The sequence below is a fragment of the Symsagittifera roscoffensis genome, chromosome 1 (genome assembly GCF_963678635.1).
Source record: "Symsagittifera roscoffensis chromosome 1, txSymRosc1.1, whole genome shotgun sequence".
NCBI lineage: Eukaryota > Metazoa > Xenacoelomorpha > Acoela > Convolutidae > Symsagittifera > Symsagittifera roscoffensis.
Genome location: NC_087062.1, coordinates 75775254 through 75793374, shown reverse-complemented (window position 1 = coordinate 75793374; position 18121 = coordinate 75775254). Strand labels below are relative to the sequence as shown.

The 18121-nt window shown below is 35.6% G+C and overlaps 2 protein-coding genes across 6 annotated transcripts in view; both read left to right on the top strand.

The window, feature by feature from the left end:
• LOC134857040 (protein Wnt-2b-A-like) overlaps window positions 1-18121 on the top strand; it is a 65299-nt gene that overhangs the window by 12728 nt on the left and 34450 nt on the right. The window lies entirely within an intron of this gene.
• Window positions 5852-9375, top strand: LOC134857038 (uncharacterized). Of its 5 annotated transcripts, XM_063873376.1 has the most exons (4): window positions 5919-5939; window positions 6960-6986; window positions 7223-7721; window positions 8460-9375. In XM_063873376.1, the coding sequence occupies exons 3-4, from the start codon at window positions 7250-7252 to the stop codon at window positions 9224-9226; spliced, it is 1239 nt and encodes a 412-aa protein (XP_063729446.1). In that variant the 5' UTR covers window positions 5919-5939; window positions 6960-6986; window positions 7223-7249; the 3' UTR covers window positions 9227-9375. The 5 variants fall into 5 exon arrangements, with proteins under 5 accessions (XP_063729444.1, XP_063729443.1, XP_063729445.1 ...); XM_063873374.1 differs by having other exon boundaries at window positions 5852-5939; window positions 6960-7721; XM_063873373.1 differs by having other exon boundaries at window positions 5860-5970; window positions 6960-7721.

Sequence of the window (18121 nt, the reverse complement as noted above, 5' to 3'; positions counted from 1 at the left end):
CTGCAACACCTTGAGTCAATCTGTCGGCCCCTGTAACATTCAAATCGATATTAGAATTCAAAGATATGTCCAAGTTGTGACAAATGGAAGCATTTTTGTTCCGAAATAATCCTTGATAATAATCCTTGAAATAATCCAAATTAATCATCGAAATAATCCTTGATGGACCCATACCAAGAGTCATGATTTAGCGAAGAAGAGGAACCTGAAGTGTTCTGAGGTGTTTCCAGAATGAAGGTGGTTTCGGTCGGAATCTGGATAGAGTTCGATGTTGTGGCCATTCTGATTGGGCGTGGAGTCATCAAATCTGAAGAGATCGCTAAAGTTTTCTTCGGGGGTAAAGTTTCCGTGTTCCTGTTAAATTAGAAGAAACGTTAAGATTTTGACCAATGGATGCCGATGTTATAAGAATATGCAAAGGACTAGAGAGTCTTTTCCCTCAAACCTTGTGTCGGATTATCGTAAGATGTTACCGTTCTCAAGCGTCACCATATCTTCGAAAGAGTCGATAATGGAAATTTTATGAGTTTAAAACCATGTTCCCTGTTTTGTCTGATTATGAGCCTTTTTGTAAAAAAAACCTCCTGGGACGATCTTCTTTGGAAACCTGCGGTGAGTGAAGATTTTTGGCTGGGCGAGGTGGGGTTTTTAAGGTGGTTGTTACCAACGGGCAGTTGTTTTCGAAATCGGTTGGAGATTCCGCGTCCGCGCATAAATAGCTGTCTTCTGCCCCGGTTGTGCAGCTGCTAGTTTCTGCCTTTTTGTCGGATAGGATTGATTTTTCTTCGTTTAAATGGTATTCAAAAGAAATCAGGTTTTTCCATTGTGTGTTAGCGGTCCGAATAACGTTTTTTTTTTTCAAAGGGAGTGCAATCCTTGTAAGGTTGTTTCCTTCTGTTGAAAATCCCATAATTTATTGATCAACGACCTAATTTGTACGATATGGCTAAAAATTTAGCTTTAACTTTGTATACATGTCTTTCCATAAAATCATTTAATGTATAATCTCCCACTGTACTGTAGATTGTTTCAATTTTGAAATCTTCTCAAAATAATTTGAAATTGTGAGATAGAAAGCTTCACCAATTGTCGACTCTAGTTTTTCTAGGAAATCCATGAAGATGGCAATGATCGTTTAAAAATAAGATAACGGAAACAGAAGTTATACTGTTGACCAATTTGATGAAAAAGACTTATGTGAAACGTTCAATGCATAAAAAAAACGTTAAAAAGCTTCCAAATGTCCGGCGAAGCTTATTTTCTTTCCATGGTTGGCGAATGATAAATAAGTGTGTTCGGTTCCCAAAATAACTTTGAGATTCTTCTCGGAATGCGTCTCTGGAAACATTAAACTGAACGCTTCCCCTACAGCTGCCGATATGAGTACCATAATGTCCATGAAAAGTAAGTCGTCCGTGAAATGGAGGTCTTTCACGTAGTTCTTCAAGAAGGAACTATAAATTCCCATCGTTCGGCCGTTTCCGATTGAAGAAATTATGTCCCAAATGATTCTTTTGTGTTCAATCATAGTTTGAAGTAGTTTCCGTGAACATTGGTTTTCGGGGAATAGGGATGGGGTTGATGATATTAAGTTTGCTCTATAACGCTTCACTAATGTGGCATGATCCGAAGATCGAAAGTCGTCTTTAACTTACAGAAAAAAAGTTCTGCTCCTCTGAAAATTACCAGAAGTTTAGTAGTTTGTGCGAAGTATACCCAACCTGTGGTCTTTCTTTCGGAAGCAATTGAGTTTTGGTTCAACATTATAAAATATACGGCAACTTTTTATGAGAAAAATATGTTTGAAATTCAAGTTTCGCTTTATCAAAAAAAAACAGTTTAAAGAACTATTTTTAAATCTGTTAATCTGTTGTTTGAAATGTTACAAATCTTGAGGGACTGAGCAAAACACGTAGTAATAGCAGCAACGATTCGAGAATAAAGGAAGTTATTCTACTCGCCTTCAACTCGCGACCGATAAGATTGCTTGAAATTGTCATTACTGGCATGGAAATGGAGGAAATGATGGGATATTGCTTTTTACATTTTAAGTTATAGCAACTGACGGTCTTAAGAAAGGATTTGTTTGTTACATAATAAGTAACCTAACCGTTTGATAACTTACCCTAATTTTTTTTATTAATTTTTTTAAACATCTCAAACAATGTTTTCCCTTTGTCCACTTGGAACAGTTTAAGCGTAGCTCAAAATCTGTTATTTGAAGCATCCCTTTCTGATTGGACTTTAATTTTATGTCAACATGGCTTTTCTCCGTAATGTTTTTAAATTAACTTTCAGCTTTTTGATTGCAATTGAGTTGTTGCTTTCCCAATGGTACACCAATTTATTTTTTAAGCGAGCAGAATGGCGAATTAAGAAATGACAAACTTGGTACGACTTTGAAGTATTGATTTATTGAACCAAAAGTGAAAGAAAATCTGCGTTATTTTCTAGGTAGAGGAAATCTACTATCGCGTCGGTTTAGCCGATCAATGGTTGTACTCCCGCTTCCTAAATTTTGAATCCATGCCAATCTGCTTCTCTTTAAAAAATGAATGTTTTCCCCCTTTCACTTCCATAATTTTTTAGTCCAGAATTGCAAAAATTGGAGTTACGATTGTTCTGTGTTTTCCCAGAGTTGCTTTGAAGCGATAATTATGTCGTCTTTGTGAACGAGATTCCTTTTAAAATTAAGTCTATGAATCTTCAAAAGTCTTTTGGCATATTGCCAAGTTCATAAATTCCGGTGAAAAAATGGCACGTCTTTATGAACTTGCCCCAACAACGCTAAATTTACACTGTTTACTAATTGCGTCACAGATATAAGAGATTCTAGGCATTCTAGAGATATAAGTTGTTGAACCAAACCTGCCCAATGTGTTGGTTGGTTTGATAACTTTAAAGCTTTCATGGATTTTTGGCATTAGGTATATAATCTTAAAAGTTTAATCAGTTAATAATTTCGAATCTAAAGCCAAATTAATCGAGCCCTCTTTCTTTCTAGTAATAACTTTCAGGTTAGAAAAATGATCTTCGTCGGTTTTTTTTGAATATTTCCAATATGACCCTCGGTCTTCATTTTTTGAACTCTCAATTCATTGTTAATAAAAGTTGTAATGGGACTTTTCTACTTTTTGTTTAAATTTGTTTAAGAGACGAGTGGAAAAGAATTAATTTCCTTTCAATCGTTAGATATTTTGCCGATTCTGTTAATGAGGGGTTTGAATTCTTGAAAATTTTGCCTGTTCAAAAAGGTAAGTTATGCAATTTACTCTTCTCTATTGGACGACTAAATGAACAGATCGAGATCGGTCGAGGTTTTTTCTTTTGCTTGATTTCTATCCCAAATTTTGAAAAATTATCTTTCAACAGGATGCTTCTTTCATGTTCACTCGTGATAAAAAAATGATGTCTTTTCTCAAATAGTTTTTTGTTTTGTTTTGGGTGAATACACGTTTTGGGTCTTTTATCTAATTCTCAAGGTTTCGTTTCTTAACTTTAACTCGTGCAGTACATGTTGCTTGACAAAATTCAGTGGACTTGGTGATTCAGCACGCATGGTATTTCTTAAAACCATTTCCAAGACCAGTCCTAAACTCCAGGATTTCAGGATTTCAAGCCCGCTTTAACCGTATAATGTTATTAGGCGGAGGACAAAACAATTGTCATTGTCACTGTGACCGTTCTCATTCAAAGCGTTGATGAATCCAAAACTTTCTTGGTGTTTGATGCAGGAAACATCCGGCGGCACGTATGCAAAATTTTCAATACGAACACTATTGTTTACAGCATTTAAAGTCGGCCGTTTGTTTCTTGATTCACAAAGTTTCACGAAAATTATTTTATAGTTACAAGGCTTACGGATCATCTTCTTTGCTGATCAAATGTTCAGGTTGCCCTTTGTAAAGGCCTTCTCACATTTCATGTACGAAATACTTCGGCCGATAATGAGGTTCGGTTCCGTTTTTATGTGGATATTTACATTAAAAGACGTTAAATTCATATCGCTAGTCGTAAATCTTGCCATGATTGTTAGCTTCTGGGTATCGAAACAGCCTTTTTGTATCATTGTGTGCCCGACTTAAAGCTCCCGGTGGGCTGATGGTTGCTGGGAGGAGTTTTCGTTGGGTCTCACTGCCGGTTGCATATGAAGAATCCTCGATCCATTCTGCATCTTCAGTTTCTCTGGTGTTGCAATTACTGCCTTAACTTCTCATCGTTCTCCACCTACCGCGTGCTAAAAAAAAGGCCGAGCGCAACTCTTTTTCTGCTTCAGCCCTTCTCATTCCGTTGAATTTTTTTCGTTGGTCCGTTTTTCTTGGGTGACTTCGTTCACTACCTTTGCGCATTTTATTTACTTGTGTTCCAGCCCAGCTCGTTTTCTGTTTTTTGCTAAAAAAATGGGAATCTGGACTTCTGGGAACACTGGTGACTTAGGCTGTCGATATCCAGATTCTCCTTGGCTATTATCGCCAATTGAAATTGGTCGCTCGATCAGTCCAGTAGTTGGGCGGCTCCAGGGGTGTGATTTGCCTGAACGATGGACTTCCGCGCAGAATCGATTCTTTTAACAGGGCCATAATAAAAAATTCTAACTAACTATGTGCAATCCATGGCAACTAAACTAAGGATAAAACATTTAAGAAATGTGTTTAATTTAAAACGTCTGTTCTAAAACTAACACGAGCAGTGAATGAACGACCGCTGATCGATGCATGGCAAAGATTGACATGTAACTAATCAATACCGAAGGTCAAATTAAGGAAAAGTAAAATAAATCAAAAGATGGAGTGTTTATATATAGAGAGGATTACTCAGTAGCCTTGTGTTGCTTTCAAAGATTCAATCGAAATATTGTTAAACTCGTTAAAAGATGTGCATTAAACTTTTAAACTCTACTTTTTGCCGCTAAATTTTGAAAACTCTGTGTTTGCAGAAGTTAGCGGTAAAATGTAGAGTTACAAAAATTTAATGCATATATTTTAATGAGTCTAATAATAATTTTGTTGAAAAATTAACTTCTTGCGTCTTGAGTTTTGATCTGTTCCGAACATTTTTGTCACAGTTTTTTTGATTCGGGATAATTTTTCAGAGTTGGCATCACAACTAAAATAAAATGAGCAATTGAGTTGTCAAATCTTTCAAAGTGTGATTTTGCAAAGAACTTTCCGAAAAGTTTTCTCCGTTCCGAGAAAAAAAACTATGCTTTAATTGTTGCTATTGAGACCATTGTGAAAAAAAAAAACATATTTTTTCTCCTTTCATTAGACTAGCTTTAAAAGAATACCATACCCGAATTAGAGTGGACCCGTTGATACTTTTCTTTGACACTCATTCTGAAAATGGACCCTTTGATACTATTTCATGACACGCATTTTCTGTCCGATCCTAATTTGTTTTGAAAAATTGCTTTCAATAAATAAATTTTTGAGATTTTAGAAATAATAACTTTAATGAAAATACGCCCACTTCCTTGACTCAATCCTGAATTCACATCTGGTAGTAAGACTTTGCACCAATGACTTTTCATTTTTTGTTTAATTTTTGAGGCCGAAGCGTAACAAAACCACCGCAACTACTCTATACTTAGAGATAAAAGCTAGAAAACTGACAGTCCACTTAGATCTTTTTCGATTGACACCAAATGACCTCGTTTTTGAACGTTAATAAATTTCATTCGAAGAAAAGATCTACAAAGCAAATATTATTTAATATTATGAGCGATGAGTACCAAAACCACCGCAACTATTCCATTTCTGGAGATAAAAGCTAGAAAATGGAAATTTTGGATGGCGTTAATAAATTTTACACTGTGCAAATAAAATTGGTTGCCACATGCCGTGGTAGGAAATAGTTTTATTGAAATAGAACAATTCTTCTGCATTCGCATTTTTTAAATTTCAGCTTTAATTATTTTCACACTTTTTCTGAATATTTTCGTAACATCATTTCCAATTAAGCATTTAACACGTTCTGTTATAGAGTTTCTCCTTAGGGGCTGGGAAGGGGGATTACTTCTGACGGAAAGGGGGAGTAGTTCAAAAAATACTCGTCGACTTTACACTCGATCGGACAATTAATTTTCCGAGCACCTACGAAAACGTTGCAACGATCCTATTTGACCAATAATATTTTCGCTAAAGGCAAATTTTTAGCACATTTCTTCAACTTTTTGTTTTTTTTTCCTGTTTTTGACTATTTGGAAAATTATGACCGAAAATGGGGTTTTTCTACTTAGGAAAGGAATACTAAATATAGCGCTGTTTTTTTTCCAGAGACTCATCTGAACTTAATCATAAAATGGCTCTATGAAGCGCACTTTGAAAAGCCTTAAGATTGTTTGCCCTCCCCCTCCCACAATGGATGCTATAAATTCCTTGCAACGAGCTTCTGAATGTTAAAACGGTCGAGCACATCGAGCCTGCCTGGTTTCTTATGTCCTCCACAGGGGCGGATCTAGGATTTTCTCGAGGGGGGGGGGCGGATTTTCAAAAAATTTTCCAAAATTTTGACGACCTTTTTTTTTTTTTTAGGTCGACCAAAACAAATTGATTTTTATTTTTCGCGCTCTCCTAAAGCACTGTTTTGCCCTTATTTTGGCAAAATTTTGTGCGCCGCAGGCAAATTTTTGAAAAAATAGTCAAAAAAGCCGTTTTTGGGCACTTTTTGAAAAATTTTGACAAAAAAATGCGTTTTTTTTGGCGCGCGCCTTCCCTCACAAATAGCATCTATTGGCGCCAAAGGCGCCTTTAGAAAAATTTTAGGGTCGGTCGGCCAAAAATGGATTTCTGAAAAAGTATCAAAGGGGGGACCCTTTGGGTCGGCAGGGGGTCAAATCCCTGAGGGGGGGGGGGGGGGCGTCCGCCCCCCACGCCCCCCCCCCTAAATCCGCCCCTGGTCCTCCACCTCCTCCCCTCTCTTAAACTTCCCTCCTTTCACCCCCGAAAAATTTATTGCAGACTGCATTGAACTTCTGGTCGACTCAAGTACCTTCAGTCTCGACATAATGAAATTGCATCGTTTTAAGCGATGTCCTCTTTTCACTTTTATTGCGAAAATTTCAGTAGTCGCTTTTTTATTATTGTTATTAATAAATCATAATATTTTGGATTCAAAACTTCAACTTACTCATCAAATTGATCACCGCCTATTCCGGAATTCTTCCAATAGTACTAATAGAAATAAAGCTGCTCTTGAAAATGACGAAAAATTTATTGTCGAGACTGGGATTGGTGGTGACAATAAAAAAATGCAGATTCAAGAGTTCTTTCTCGACAATGGAACTAGAAAAGACTACGTTTTTATGTGGAGAGCTTTATGCGACGAGCGGGAAATAAAGGAGAAGAAAGCTGTTATGGTATTTGCCTTATTCGGCAACGGTAGAAATCTAGCGGACAGCAAGAATCAAATTGACGGCGAAGTTAGATGTTTAATTGACGGCCAGAGCTCTAGAGAATTCACAGAAACATTTATTTTCCACGAATTCAAGAGGTCGTTACTTGGAGTTTTTTGCCTCTTCGACAGAAATATTGAATGTCCGAGAAAAGTTTCGATTGTTTTTGGAAATGCAGCTGTCTCAAACGAGCTAAAAGTGGAAAGACAATATCCAACATCAGAGAAGAAAGACCATATTACGCTTTGTAGTCCTGCAATATCGACGAACATGGATTCGTTAAGACCTTCGCGACTCGCAGAGTATATCGAGTACCAGCGATTGATAGGTACGTGGGTGGGCCTATAAAAGGTTCAATCAGAGCTCAATCAGAGAATGGTGATGCGATAAGTTGATTTTAACTGGCTCCCCGAATGGCCGTAAACACCTGGCATGCGCTCTGAACTCAATCGGCGTGCGCTCTGAAATAAGTGAATATCTTGAAAACAAGTGCTTTCAGAAACTAAAAAAGTTACGCTTTGGGAGGTTTTAAAAAGCGTTTTTAAACAACTTTTGAATCGGATTAAACAAATTTTTGCACCGCAGATGGTTTTTTTGAAAAAGAAAATTGCGTTTTTGACATATTTTTTTTGTCAGAAATTAATTCATTTATCTCGTCACGTATTCCTGGTTGTTGCTCCGGTCTTTTTGTTTATACCCCCTAAATGATGAAAAATTAAAACGAAAAATGTTGTATCAAAATTGGACCGATATTATGTGTAAAAGCAAGATATTAACATGGGACTTGTCAAAACGAAGCAGTTTACCTAATTTAGCCTCAAACTGGCCCTTTCCTTTTTTTCGCGGTGTTCTTCACATATAATCCATCAATTTGGGATTAAGTGCGTTTTTAATTGCCCTAAATTCGTCTTTTTTGCATTAATCTATGTTGAATCGTTGCACGGGGATCGGTCTTGCATTTCTAAGCAAAACCGATTCAATTTTGCTATAAAATCTTTCCTTTACTTGTTTCATCATTGTGGGGGGGGGGGGGTATAACCGAAAAGACTCGATTGTTTTTAAAAAGGTGTGGACAAAATGATGATTGGGGAAATTAGCCGAGAAAACTTCGCATTGAATGAGGATACAAAAAGAGTGCTCGATTTTTACAAAAATATTGGCTTCCTGGAAACGTTTTCTGTGCAACTGACCGAAAAGTATACAGGATACGACAGTGTTAGTCGCTTGCAGCGATCCCAATTTACCTATTGCATGGTCAAAAATGCTCTTGTTAGTAAATACATTATAATACAGGATCTGGATGAAATCGTAGGTGTGAATTTTTCTCGATACCAAAATTTGCAACAAGCTTTGTGGAAATTGGAGGATAAGAAATTTCAGTTTTCGAGTTTTTTTCTTTCTGACACTCCAGTTGCTCGTAATTGTGAACAAAATAACAAATCGAACGATTTGGCGCAATTCAGTTTATTCTATCGTGAAAGTTTCCACCGAGGAAAAAGCATTCTTTCCAGCCAGACATGTCAAACTGTTTGGGCTCATGGCTGCCTAATGCCGAGAACTGATTTGACAACTGGGAACCTTTCTTCGAAGCATCTTGAAGCCCAAAGTTTATTTTCAAAATTAGTCGACCTACATTATGGAAACGGAAAAGAAGCCTTACGCAATTTACATTTTAGACACAGGCCTGATTTTAGAGAAAAGATCAAACTTGAATGTTTGGATGATAACATTGTCGAGATAAACTGGCTTCAAAATGTATCAGAAACTTTGCAGATGAACGTATGGAAAGTTCTTAAACATTTGAATATAAATGCTCACGAAAATTATACGTAAATTTACACCAAGTTTGATATTTAATCTATATTCCGAACAAATGTAGCCATGTGCAGTTCAAATAACTGAGAATGATCCGACCATTTTTAATACCCCGATAAAAACAAATCAGAAAGTTTTCCAGAGTTTTTGCCGTTTTATAGGGTAGCGGAGTGGAATTAAATTAATCTACAAACTAGATGATGATAGATTATATAATCATATGAAAAGTTCTTAAAATAGTTTTATCTAGAGTCAAGGGTGATTACTGCATCATGCTTCATACTGAAAATATTCAGATCAAAATATCGACACTGATGCATTTTTAAAGTTTTTGCGATTTTCGAAGAAAATGACGGAATATTTGTGCTTGGGGTGTTTTTTTTTCGAAGGCAAACTCCGACTTTTTAACCAACAATTTTCGACAGAATTTTCAAAAATCATCAGAAGGGTTGTTAACTTGAGCTCAAATTTAAAATTAAATTCGACTTATCATCCTATTTGTAAAACTATAGGGTTTTGATGATTGCTAAACGGTCAATTTGGGACAATTAATGCGCGATAAATTGTGTGCTTTTAACGCGCGATGTATTTTGTGCTTTTAACGCGTAAGCGGAGATTCAATCTGTCTTAGAAATCGTTCCAAATTGTTTGAAGTAGGCTTTTTGTCATGATTGCTTTAATACTAGGAACAAAATCTATCACTTTATGCTTTATATGGCATGTAAGGGGTGATTTAAAAAAATTTCAACAAAAACATTTCAAAAAATTTTCATTTTCAAAAATAAATTCATCGTTTTTCTTAAAAAGAACACTACACTGCAGACCCTACTACACACCAAACGCAATCGATCTCTAGGCCTACGGCTGACCACCATATTAAATTCACCGTCTGGTTAATCTGGACAAAGTGTTTCTAAACTACTTGTTTTATGTTTTGATGCTGAAAGTGTGAGGAAATATATTTACGGGTGATGAATTATCTCGCACTGAAATAGTATTCAACTGAACTGAAGCAGGCTTATAGGTCTTACTAGTTTCATAAACTTTTAAAGTTTGATGCTACCAGTTTAAATTTTATGCTTTGTTAATATTTTTTAAATGTGATGATTACCGCGCATTATAATGCGATAATTAAATCAATTTTAGACATTTCAAATTAAACTGAGGCTATCATTTTGGTCATTCTTTTGTAGTTGTTTCGTTTTTTTTCGAAAAAAATGACGGAGATTGTTTGTTCACGAGATGGTTATTTCTCCAGACCAATTTCGCCCTTTTAACTAGCAATTTTCGATAACTTTTTAAACTGTCATACGACAGGCATTGTTGTCTTACGCTCAAACTGAAAAAATTTATATTTCACTTAAGATGATTTTTTGTAAAGTTATGGGGTTTTAAAGATATGCAATTCGTTCAATTTGAGACATTTAATGCGCGACATATTCTTGCTATTAACGCGTAAGCGAAGATTTAATTCGTCTTAGACATCCTTCCAAGTTGGATTGAGGCAGGCTCTTTGGTATTTTCAGTACTTTTTTATGCGAATATTTCATTTTTCATTTAAATAGCGTGTGGGGGGGGGAGGGGTTGTGATTAAAAAAAATTGAAATGTTTTTTGGAAATTTCGAGCAATCGCCTCAATTAAATGTTTATGTAACTTAAAATACAGACGGGTTTTCTAGTTTTTGCCCTGAAACGAGCAGTCTTGTTTACATGTAAGTGAGATGGGATAAATTGAAAAGAAAAAGTTTTTTTTTCTTATGACTGTTTCGTCAGTTTTTCAATGAAAAACTGTTAAATTGAAATCTAAGTGCAGTAGGAACACTCAGGGCTTTGTCGTGATATACTAGCAGTCTTCCTACATATTGTGCTGAGTCTCCAGATCAGAGTAATTTGAATATCCAATTAATTAAGCAATCAAAACGCAACTGGTTTTGACAATTTCGACTTAATCAGGCATTGTTTAGAGTGTCATCATAATTAGGCTCAAATGATGGAAATTTTGAAAATAACCAAGAACCGATTTTAAAACAGGAACGAAGTGTAAGAAACGCATATGATGAAATGAAAAAAGAAGCATAGTTTTTCCGCGAGTTTCGATAATGTATTCAGGATTTTTTGTCTTGGGGCGTTACATGAAGAATTTGAGTTCAGTTCTTGTAGGGGCATGGGGATGTTTTGACACTTGTCACATGCCTCTGTGAATCATGTCTTCAGAGACTCTGGTACAAAATTGACTCCTGGTTTCACCAATGTAGGAGTCTTTACTGGAGTACTCATAAAAAACTGATGAAGCTAGATTGATGTTTACTCTTGAAAACTTTAGACCTTACTCTTGAAAACTTTAGACGTTTTCAGGCTGCTGAACACTGGAAAAACCCTAGTTTTTGCCCAAGATCTGTTAAATGCTCGGATTTTTGATGTTGTCAGATAACGGATAACCTCGATAAATGGTAACTTCCAAAAAACATTCTTCTTGTGAGAATCGTCAAAAAGTCAATGTATTTTGTCTTTTTGCCACCACAAATGATTCGCTTGTTCTGTTCAGAAGACTGTCAAGGGACCCGTTTTTTCGTAAAATTTCAAAAGTTCTGTCGAAAGCTGCAGTCACAACTAGGTCATCAGAGCTCCATGTGAAAGCTCTCTGAAAAAGTGCTCTAGAGACCGCTTCTTTGTATCTTGGATTGCAATATGATGAAAACATACACATAAATATAATATACCCATAAAGACACCATGAGGGGCTCCTATTATCATTCCGTCTATTTATTTCCAGGTTTTGCCATCAAATGAAAAAGAAACATTGAGACAAGCCATCTCCAGAAGCAACAATTTCACCGTTTTGGCTCTGAGAGAAAAATTTTCTAAACGTTTTTTTTTTCAGAAAATGTTTGATGGTTTTCTCAACAGGATTGTTGGTAAAAAGCGAAGTAGCATCAAAACTGACCATGACTGGCCAGAAATGAGCTGGTTTTAAAGCTCGTTTTCCTGTATCTTTTATCCAATTTTCAGAAAAAAATCAAAGGTATTTTTCAAGCAGAGTTTTGCTGCTAAAATAGGTTTAAAAAAATTGTCTAACTCTTTGGCAATGCTATAGTATACGAGTTGATCAAATACAGAATAAATCGGACGGAGGATCTGTCTGATTTTTATAAACTTTTGCGAGTTTCTCGAGTCTTGTTGGTTTCGCCCCTAAGATAAGGCGTCTTCATTACAAGTCTTCAGAGATCTTTCTTGATATTCATCCAAGTTCTATTAAATTTCTCATCTTTAAATATAACTTTGTTTTGTTTCTTCGGGTTGATCTCTGTTTTCGCGAACTTTGTGTTTTCGGCATTTTTTAAGCATTTTGTAGCATTTTTTGAACATAATCCCAACTTTTCATTAAAATAAAATTGCATCTTGTCATTATGGATGGATGCAATTATGTTCAAAAAATGCTAAAACTTCTTGCCTACAGGACGAATTTTGCAAAAATGAAGATCACACCCAAGAAACTTTTTTATATGTAAAGACCAGAAATTTAATAGAAATTTGGAGAATCTCAAAAATTTGAAAACATCACTGTACTGAAGATGCCACATCACAGGGGTGCAACCAGGAAGACGCTATGGACTCCAACAGATTCTTGTGTTTGATCTATTCTGAGTATGAGCAATTCGTACTATCACAGCCTCGCCAAAGAGTTAGACGCTTTGCTTAAGCATTTTTTACCAGCAATATTTTGCCTGAATTATATTATTAAATTTTTCTGAAAAATGGATGAAAGTAAGTGGAGAATGAGAGTTAAAAACAAATTGATGGTCAGTTCTGACGTTACATCACTTTTTACCAACATCCCTGTTGAGACAATTATCGAGCATATTCTCAAAAACCATCAGAAGGTGTTTCTTAGCCCTCAAACAGTGAAAACGATTCTGGGGATGACTTGTCTGACTAATCTTTTTTTAAACTGATACCGAAACGTAGAAGCAAACAGATGGAATGGCAATGAGAAGTCCTGTTGTTGTCTTAAGGGGTGGATATACACATGAGATAATAAAAGAACAGATCAAGCTTTGAAGTTCAACTAGAGTTTCACCAGCATCATATTGATGACTGTTTTGATGTCGTTGAAAACGGGACTTGGTCCCTTTTCTTCTGAAAAGCCTAAATAGCTTTGTTCCTGAGTTAAAATTCACGAACGGAACAGATCTGAGGGGTCGATGAGTTTTTTGACGTTAAAATGTCCAAAATTGGTAACAATTTGTCATTGTCCTGTTACGTGAAACCCACCATAATGGGGTACTTTATACTGTTCTCATCATATTGCAATCCATGATTCAAAGAAGCGGTTCGTAGTGCTTTTTCCCAGAGAGCTTTCACGATTAGCTACTATAACCACGCTGTCAATGTAGCTTTGACAGAATTTTCACATGTTACGGAGAAAAAACCGGAATAGTGACAATCTTCTGAAGAGTATAAGCGAATCAGCCGTTTTTGTTTTCAAATGTACAAAAAACATCAACCCTTCTGTCAACTTTGACAAGAAAAAAGTGCTTTGGAAGTTAACCTTCATCGAGCCTATCCACCAGAAGACAACATCGAAAATCCGGGCACTTATTAGGTCGTGGGCAAAAACTAGGGTTTTTCCAGTACACCAGCTTGAAAACTTCTCAAATTTTCAAGAGTAAGGATCAAATTGACACCAACCTGGCCTCATCAGTTATTTATGAGTGTTCCTGTAAGGAGTATAAAGCCTCCTACATTGGTGAAACCAGGCGTGATGATTGTATCAGAGTCTTTGAACATTTGAATCCCAGAGGCACGTCAAAAGTGTCAAAACCTTCCCTATCTAAATTGCAAGATCTAAATTCAAAATCCTCATGAAGCATCCGAGGACAAAAATTGCCGAGTTCTTTATCTTTAGTTCGAAACTCGCGGAAAACTATGCTCATCAACATTTGCATTTTTTACTCTTTGTTGCTGTTGTAATTTTTGTTCTTGTTCATTTCGATATTTTTCACCATTTGTATAATACTATAATGTCTGATTGTTTTTTTTAAATTCTAATCAATCCCCGATAAAGTCCAAATTGATGAAACCGGTTCCATTTCAGATGATTTTTAATTGGACTTTCGTTTTACTACGAGCAGCCTGGTTTTCTTTTAAGTTGAAGTATCAGTCTAGTTTAAATACAAACGTGTTCTGATTTTTTAATTTTGAGGAAAAAACGTAACTTACGATCCAGTGAAAATGCTTCTGGGGATGACTTGTCTCAATATATTTTTTTAATCTGATGCCGAAACATGGAGATAAACAGATGGAATGGCAATGAGAAGTCCTCTTATTGTCTTAAGGGGTGGATTTGCACATGAGATGATAAAAGAACAGATCAAGCTTTGAAGTCCAACTAGAGTTTCACCAGCATTATATTGATGACTGTTTTGATGACTTTGAAAACGAGACCTTGGTCCCTATTTTTCTGAAAAGCCTGAATAATTTTGTTCCTGAGTTGCAGTCTGAGGGGTTGCTGAGTTTTTTAGACGTTAAATTGAGCAAAATTGGTAACAAGTTTTCGTTTTCAAACATACCAAAAAAAACATCGACCTTTTTGACCACTCTGACAAGAAAAAAGTGTTTCGGAAGTTAAACTTTATCGAGACTATCCACCAAAAAACAACATCGAAAATCCGGGCACTTATTAGGTCGTGGGCAAAAACTAGGGTTTTTCCAGTACACCAGCTTGAAAACTTCTCAAATTTTCAAGAGTAAGGATCAAATTGACACCAACCTGGCCTCATCAGTTATTTATGAGTGTTCCTGTAAGGAGTATAAAGCCTCCTACATTGGTGAAACCAGGCGTGATGATTGTATCAGAGTCTTTGAACATTTGAATCCCAGAGGCACGTCAAAAGTGTCAAAACATTCCCAATCTAAGTTGCAAGATCTAAATTCAAAATCCTCATGAAGCATCCGAGGACAAAAATTGCCGAGTCCTTTATCTTAAGTTTGAATTTCGCGGAAAACTATGCTCATCAACATTTGCATTTCTTACCCTTTGTTGCTGTTTTAATTTTTGTTCTTGTTCATTTCCATAATTTTCACCATTTGTATATAACTATAATGTCTGATTGTTTTTTTTTAAATTCTAATCAATCCTTGATAAAGTCCAAATTTATGAAACCGGTTCCATTTCAAATGATTTTTAATCGGATTTTACTACGAGCAGCCTGGTTTTCTTTTTAGTTGAAATATCAGTCTAGTTGAAATACGAACGTGTTCTGATTTTCTGATTTTGAGGAAAAAACGTACCTTACGATCCAGTTCCGTCACCGGTACGGGATTGGTTGGAATAAAAGTTTGTTGTTTATGGTTGTGTCTTTTTTTCAACACTCAGCATGCGTATGTCTTTAACAGAAGTTCGAGAGATGGAAAAAGAATTTGATTATATGAACACTAATTGTCTTTAATATTGGATGCTCTTTTAATCCCTGAGTAGGACGGTGAGTGAAATCGATTGTTAAGGTTCCGTTTCTAAACGCCGAGCCACCTGATTTTGTATAGATGTTTGAATTGACTTATTCATTTGAAATGATTACTAGAAAAAGTGAAGGGTAAAAAGAGTTTACTTCTGCGGTTCCTTTGAAGTTCATTTCTGTTACTTTTAAAAAATAAAGGAGCATTTTGCTTCATTTTTAAGTCAATGAAACATTAACAAAAATATTTGTAGCGTACCCTTCGGTACTCTACAAATATTTGTAGCGTAAATAATCAGTAGCGTACCCCTCGGTACGCTACTGATTATATTACAACTAGCAGTTTAGCTTCAATGTATCATGGATCTGTAGTGTAGAGGTAGGGAAGGAAACCCACAAAAAAATAGGAGGGCTCAAACCTGGGCAGTGTCGGATGTTTTTGATGAATTTTTTCGTAAACTAGTTAAAATGCATCCACTCTATAAGTTAAGGTATGTTAATTGATAAATTTATTTTTTTTAAATTGACGGGTACTGCTAATGCGTCATAACTGGTTTGCGGCACTTAACATTTATGTAGACTCATAATTAGCGTGCGTCACTTGAGATATTTTGTAGACTCAAAGTTTTACGGATTCATTTTTTCCAGTAGCGTTATTGGTCATATTTTTGCTTGTGTGTGCGAAGTGCAACTTCGCCTCTGTGTAAAACTTTTTTTTGCCTCTACGTTCACCTATCTAAGCATGTTCTGCAAAAACAAAATAGTAACTTATTTTTGTTCGGTTTTAATTGCAAAGAACAGTGCCGATACTTTGATTTTTTTGGCCAAGTAAGGTTGGCCCCCTGATGGCAGGCAAAGAATACGTGTTCTCTTCTTTTTCTTTGGAATAATCATTGGAAAAGATTGAAAATCTATTCATACTCAAGCTGTTTCAGTCGCAGTTTTGACGATACAAAAAAATTTTTAAAAAAATTCCCACCGTGTTCAGAAAAATCAGTTCGAAATTGATTTTTAATCAATTTTTGAGCAAGTAAAGCAATCGAGAAACGGTAATTGTATGAAAGTTGATCGCTTAGACTATACAAATACTGTAATTATAAAACATGAACTAAAGTTGAAAGCTTCTTTTAGCGTTTTTCTAGTCTAAAAAATTTCTAGAAATCATAAAAAACTGTTGTGCCAAAAAAATTTTAACCATTTTTTTTTGAAAATTCATTTTTTAAATTCATTTTTGAGAACAATTGTAAGAAACAAAATTAAGCCTAACTCATTAACTTTCTAAATCTTTGTATACTTCGTTTATTACATTTCGCTTGAAATTGACACTAATTTGAAGAAAACAAAAGAAAAAATCTTCCTCATATTTTTTTTATAATTGCGATCGGAACTTTTTGTGCTACTTGCCCAGCAAGCGGCTCTTAAATTTAAATAAGTTGAAAATCGTTCCATTAGCGCTGATTATATTTTGGTTAAACTGTCCAGACAGAAATTTGCTGTTTTGCTCATGAATTGTAATCTTTTTGCTTTCTGAGAACGTTTTTTAAAAAACAAGAGAGTGAATTTAAAGTCTGCGCACAGAAAGATAACTACAAAAAACCAGAAAACTGGACACAAAAATAAGTTGATTACCTATTTTGGTTTTAGTCGACGGTTAAAACCAAAAAATACATTTTTCAGACGAACCTGTTTTTAGATTATGATTATAAGATTTGCACACTCACTATGTTTTTATCCGACTTTGGTTTTTTTTCGAAAAATTGTATGAAAAAAACAGGGCATTTTGCTCGCGAATCTTTTTGAAGAAGTCATTGTTTTTGTGCTGCAGGATACAGCAATTGCACCCAATTTTTTGCAACATGTTCATATTTCTGAAGCGCCTCAAAATTTCATTCTCGATATTATAGAAGATTAGAGGGGACCGGCCTACTTGAATGCGCGCCGCTTAGCATGGGGCTATTAGCGCCATTCGAAATGAGTTTGGTTTTTCAATTTTGCTACAAAACTTTGAACTGATGAGTGCAGACACATATTCTTTTAACTGCGCGTGCTAAGCAACTGATTTTTTAAAGTATTTTTTGAGAATGAATATTTTCGGGAGCATTAAAAATACAAAAAATATATCGGTTGTTTTCCTTCGTAAGGCTACGGGGGCTTGCGTTCTTGATGCAAGTTTGACTCAAATTTGCGTTCTGATCACATGTGTAAATAGCGAGTTAAATTGTTCCAAAATGAATCGAGGCAACTAATTTGGTTTTACTAGTAGGAAACAGTAGGCTAAATACATCCGTATGTCCTAATATAGCGTGTGCGGGTTTGAATTGAAGAAAAAATGAAAAATAAATTATGTTTTTTTTTGTATATTTTATCATGATTTATATGCAATTTTTAAATGAAATTTAAATACAGCCGAAAAGTTTATATTCTTACGCTGATATACGAGCAGTCTTCTTTATCTGTC